The sequence below is a fragment of the Branchiostoma belcheri genome, unplaced genomic scaffold (genome assembly GCF_001625305.1).
Source record: "Branchiostoma belcheri isolate BF01 breed outbred unplaced genomic scaffold, Haploidv18h27 scaffold1, whole genome shotgun sequence".
In the NCBI taxonomy this organism is placed as follows: Eukaryota; Metazoa; Chordata; class Leptocardii; order Amphioxiformes; family Branchiostomatidae; genus Branchiostoma; species Branchiostoma belcheri.
Genome location: NW_017802379.1, coordinates 2,727,069 through 2,733,170, shown reverse-complemented (window position 1 = coordinate 2,733,170; position 6,102 = coordinate 2,727,069). Strand labels below are relative to the sequence as shown.

The following is a 6,102-nucleotide window of genomic DNA, read 5'->3' as shown; positions in this document are numbered from 1 at the left end:
CTCCCTTAGAGGTATGCTGACGTGATAGAAATAAAAAGAGCCCCAAATATTACCGAAATGTCACAAACGGCACGAGTCGCCGAAGACCTTCTCCTGCCTCGGCGGAGGCTCCTCAACACTTCCTCCGGCATGTCCAGCTGCTCCGACTGGGACCGGTTCCTCCGATGTACGAGGCCATCCTGGTAAGCAACTACGGAAGAAATATCACATAAATGAATTTTCTGTAGGGATGACATGGACATTCAGTATTCAACAAAGAGTTTAACTTTGTAACGCCAACGCAATAATACGAAATGCTAATTTAGGGTATATTTGTTCGTGTATATCAAACAGATCCAATCCTACATCTCCTGGTAAGCAACTACGGAAGAAATATCAAAGAACATGGTTTGTGCTTTGAAGCCAAATGATGGAAGATGCTGTCACTGACATTTGATGTTTAACGAAACTAGAAACTAAGGCGATACCAAATATCATACAAGAAGCACACAGTGGAGAATAAATGGGAAACTAACCTGAGTTTCTTCGTCGAACTGTAGGACCAGCATAGTCCTGGAAGGTGTAAAGATGATGATTGGGTTTGGATTTTGTTACAGCCGCTTTGGCCAAATTTCATCTTCAACTGTCTATAGCTAGTAAGTGTAATGGAAAATCATATTCAAGAACATGTGTATTCTCTCAATATTCGTGCATTTTTAGTGTAAAAATGTTATGTCTTATCATATTTCATAAACAAATGAATGAAAATTCTGTAGGGATGACATGGGCCTACATTCAGCAAAGAGTAACTTTGTGACGCCAACACAATTACAAGGACATGCTGATTTAGCGTATGTTTGTTGTGTATATCAAACAGATCCAATTGCCAATAACCCTAGCCTACATCTCCTTGAAATCTTAGATGAATTCTCAGAAACGGAATGGGGTTGGATCTAAATTCGCACACGCCCGTGGGCTTCCTGTCAAACGTACATGTCTCTGTGCGGAGTCTGTTGACCTAGTTGGAGATTCACTCGGAGAGTCTCGAGTCTCTTTGGGCAGCAGCGGGCTGGTGTTGTCCGTCCGGGACATACGGCTGTTGTGCGATGGAAAATGTCATTAGAAAATAAGAAGTGCATGTGAATCAATATTCTTTGTTAAAGCAGTCATACATAATGTAGAATGGTCCTGTAGGGGGTATACGAGCAAAGTGACAAATGTATATATGTATAAATCTGGCTATTTCCATTGAATGCTTTTAACATGATTATAATATCAGTGTAAAAACATAAATAAAAATGAAGTCGCCTGAACCCTTCAGAAGGTAAATCAAATATTACATAAACGAGTTAATTTCATCATAATCACTCGCAACCAAACAATCGCGGGTTGCATCACGGGTTACTGACATAACATTAGGCTAGTACTTACATAATCTAACTCTACTGTATATGTGTAATGTTCTCTTACCGTTTTACCGGGGACCCCGAACCCCGTCTGTCTCTTCTGGTGAACAACAAGTCATCCTCGTCATCTCCGTTTGATGTGGTTAACATGGAGAAGCGGGCATCTAAGGAAAGAAAAAACACAAAATATACATTCTAACGCTTATTTGAATAAGACATAAGATGGTTCCACACTACGATTGTACAGGAAAACAGCTACATCGTCATGAAAACTCTTCCAACATTTATCAAGAGATGACGAATTCTGGGCTTTGCGCGAGGATGTGAGGTAAATCTATCATGTACCTAAAACCGTTTTCGGAATATTACTGACCAAAGGAAGATCACTATTGGATGTTGCAAGTAGCTGTAAATTGTAACTTCGGGTAGCAATAACATCTATACCGATGTGTAGTGTGAGTCCATGATCTTTTGATGCATTTTTGAAATATGCGAAGATACATTGAAGTGTAGTTAAGGGATGCAACGTTTTTTTTCTGACAGATGGCGTACTTTCCATGCGCTTCAATTGCGGTACATGCATATATGTGTGGTTCTATGCAGTCTCCGGGCTCTCGCACTTCATACCAGGACGATAAAAATCACTAGAATGGAATTCATCAGAATCCAAGGGATTTTGTTGTTGAAGTCAAAACCGGAACGTTCAAAACTGGATTATCATAATAGTGATATATATCTATCACTCTTTTTATTATCTACATTTGCTGGTCTTACAAGCTTTCCTCGCCTTAGAACCATCAAAAGGCCGTTTGAGGATCATTATAAGCACAGTTCGTTGTCACAGTCACACATTCAGAGCAAGAGATGCATTCCTGTATATTTATAGGCTTCCACGTTTGCCAGGTGGTGACACGTGCATACATATTCGAGTTTAGGCCTGCCTTTTTTGTGTATAAAAGAGGCAAAGCGAGGTATACCACGACATGTTACGGAGGAGTACAATATTCCTAGGGGCTTGAATAGCTACAAGGCAACAGCAGTCTGCGTTGTGATGTATAACGTTAGCAGTGAGAATCGTTGATATCCATCTACTCTCAAATTCAGAATATCAGCTTTAAAGAACGTTTTAGGTCGCGTGAATAGTTGAAAGCTGAACTAATCCTCTCTTGCCAAGATAATGGAAAGTAAAGTGCAACTTTTTCCATCGGCAAATCTGTCAATAAAATGGCCTAGCCTGTGGAATATTCGAATGTAAATGTAGCCTATTTTGTGCCACCAGTGACATATATGTAACATGTATATCGTTTCCCGGAATTTGCCATATACATCAATGTTGGCCATATATATCAAATCGTCAAGAAAAAATATTTTGCACAATTAATGCCGCGAGTTTAAAAGGACTGAAAAGGACTCCCATTTGGCTGGATATATACATCTACGGATATGAATATTGTATTTTCATTGAGGAAACCTTTAGCGTAGGGTTAGGGTTAACCTTACAATGTTTATTATTAAATCTGTATCTGTATCGGTATAGCCGGTATAACCGGCTTTCGGCGTAACACACCAGCTTCGATACGTATATATAAACTTAAATACGTATATATGCACAATAAAACTGACATGAAATTCAGATAACGCGTAGTAAAGGAAATGCTCAAGAATACATAACGACGAATCTTACCGAGAGAAAGTCGTCGGCTGTTTCGGGACTGCATCTTGTCTTCAGAAGCGTCGCCCTCTTCTGGCACAGTCAGCCTTAACACAGAGAGATAAACAGAGAGATGGCACCAGAACTGTCAATCATGAATCAATATCACAAATCTGATGACTCTCGTAAAGCAAGGCCACAGGAACCATCGATATTATGTAGATCGTGCCCATTAGAAGTAGTGCGTAGTAGGCCACAAAGCTGACAAAATGTGACAGAAATCAAGAGATAATCTGCCCTTTGACACGGATTGCTAAGTCAACCTTGTAGCTCGAATCATAATGTATGATGTTGTAAAAGCGCCCACGACCCATATCTTTGTGCAGCTAACAATATGTACAAGACCTGGCGCCATGACTAATGTGATGCATATTATTACCAAGTCATAATACGGAGAGTTCATTGACCGCATACTTTAAACGCAGAACCGTTAAAACCAGTTTGACCATTGCATTATTCTGGATGTTTCCTTTACAATCGATCAAATGAGATGAGCTTAGAAGCATATTGCCTGCTGCGGCACTAAAGGCATTTGCTAATGACTTAAGTAGACAAGGCATTCATCACGAAACTGTCTGATGTATTTCCACGGGTTTAACACAGCTTGATATGCACTAGTACGTCTAATTGTAATTACAGCCAGTACTACATGACGGCAAAGCTATGCTCTAGCAGATCAAATGAAGTCACGATCAAATCTAGCCACTTCATAAAACCATTGCTACTGATAAAAAAAACTGTCGTGAAATCATTCTACTAATAACAAATTATCATTGAGAACAATCAATTACATCGTAAGGCAAGGTATAGTACGTAGATGGTTACAAAATTCTGCAGGCAGATACAGGGATATCATTATCAATCATACAGACATATATTACATGTCCTTTGGGGACCGCAAACGGTATTTGTCCAAGTAATCTTACATTATATGTTACTCCAAATCTTATCATCACCACACAAATCAATGAGCAACAAACAGATTAAACAGCGATAAGAAAGTCTAGATGAATGAACTAGATCAAATAATATCCAACAGTCTCAGCTGCCGGCTGTTGAATTGAATGTTGTGGCCAATTGACATTAAAAATCGAGAGGAAGCGTTACCTCTTTTGGAGTATTGATTACAAATAAGAGAAATGAAATAAATGTTGACGATGTTGGATTACTTAACATACATTCCAGACGTCTTCAGTCTCTGTAGCTCCAGAGAAAGTTTCCTCGCTGCTGTCTTAGGGCCGTCCATGGTCAGTAAATCTCACACCACAACGGAGAGGCCAAACAACAGATTTTGAAAAGGGTGTTTTAGGAGTGTCCAAATATACTGAGGTAGAGAGAGGATGTTATGTTTGCCTTTTATTTCCATTTTCGAACTTAGAATCCGCTCAATCAGACTGCCATAACTTTGCTTGTATCAGAAAAGAATAAAATAAGCAAATATCAACTAAAATGACCATGTTTTAAAATACGTAAATAACACGTGTTACCCCTGTCAATATGCGACATTCTTCACTCAACTGGAGAAGTATCAAACCGCTTTATCAAAGGATTCTCCGTATCAAAGGCCTTAGCTAGACAAAGCGGACCCCCTGAAGGAAGGGCTCATCATAACAACCGGGTTCTCTTCATCTGTAGCGCCAAGATAACACGAGTGCGTCTGCATCAAATTGCAACGGAATTGTGACTCGGAGGGAAATACATCGGCTCCTCTGTCATATTTATGGGTTCACCACACCACGAAGTGGTGGTGAACCAATATTGCTTTTTCTGATGTTTCTTCTCCTTCTTCTCCTCCTCCTCCTCCTTCTTCTCCTGCCATTTTTTAAATGGATTCAGCTTCTTCATTTTAGGGCCCAAGGTCCTGAAATTTGGTGTGGAGGTACAGTGGGCAAATACCCCTAGGCGTTTTTTGAATTATTGTGATACAGGCTTTTAAAATGGTTTTATTTGAGTTTTTTGGCTGTGTTATAGCAAATGTATTGCTGTGTTAGTGTGCCTTGTTTACCACGTTTGGGCATGAGTCATCACAATGGAATGCAGGGCATCAACCAATAGGCATGCAGCTTTCCTCTATTCTTCTTGCTGATTGGCTGTTGGGATTTAACTTGATCAACACCTGCACAGAGCATTTCCACCTGCACAGAGCATTTCTTGCTGATTGGCTGTTGGGATTTAACTTGATTAGCACCTGCACAGAGCATTTCCATACTGACAGTATGTCTGTATTCAAGTGTTTTGGTAGGTATTTCAAGCTTTCCTGCTCCAGCATTGGAATGCGGGGCATGGACGTTTTTTTTTTTGAAAATCAACAGTTTGCATTATGCAATTAAAAATCCTAACCAATAAAGTAGGGAATAGCTATCCAACTGTTGTTTTAGTTGTATTTACTTCATATTATAGTTATATCAATGTAAATCATTGTTTTCCCTTGTGTTTCTTATTCTTTCCCTGCCATGTCGTAAAATGTGGTGAACCCATCGCTGTATTTGCTCCAAAGCAAATATTGGCCTTTCTAGTACTTTTTGCATCTTTTATTGTATTTGAAGCTGGGAATAACAAACGTGGCAGTCATTTCGAATTTTAGGCCTATGTTGTAAATAATCATGATAGCAACGAATGAAAAAGCAAGATGTTTTATCATCATGTTTATCGTAGAAAAGATACTGTCAGTTCGATATCTGCAATATAAATATGTGACTATGCAATACATATGTTAATCTACTTTGAATATTGAACAAATTTATCTAGTCATCAAAACAAATTGCTTTCTGTAGATGATCCATGTGAACCACTTCATCAAAATACAGTAATTGGGTCAGAATGATTGTGAGATGGGAAAGCTTGACGGATGTGCCCGGCCTGGGGTTAGAAAGAGTTAGATGCTTACTGCCATGATGGAGTCCCTATTTGCATACCAAGCGTGTTGTGTTTTATCGGAAAGCTTGAAATGCACGTGTTTTTCTGGTAGCCCTTTCTTTGAGCTGTTTACACGTATTGGCTGAAACT

The 6,102-nt window shown here is 39.4% G+C and overlaps 1 protein-coding gene across 1 annotated transcript in view; it reads right to left on the bottom strand.

The window, feature by feature from the left end:
- LOC109463596 (synaptotagmin-1-like) overlaps nt 1–1,944 on the bottom strand; it is a 4,993-nt gene extending 3,049 nt beyond the window's left edge. The window contains exons 1-5 of the mRNA XM_019760486.1: nt 1,938–1,944; nt 1,450–1,549; nt 973–1,075; nt 516–552; nt 54–190 (exon numbers count right to left, since the gene is read on the bottom strand). Of these exons, the coding sequence (XP_019616045.1) occupies nt 54–190; nt 516–552; nt 973–1,075; nt 1,450–1,549; nt 1,938–1,944 (384 nt within the window). The remainder of the gene's footprint in view (nt 1–53; nt 191–515; nt 553–972; nt 1,076–1,449; nt 1,550–1,937) is intronic.
- Nucleotides 1,945–6,102: the final 4,158 nt, after the last annotated feature.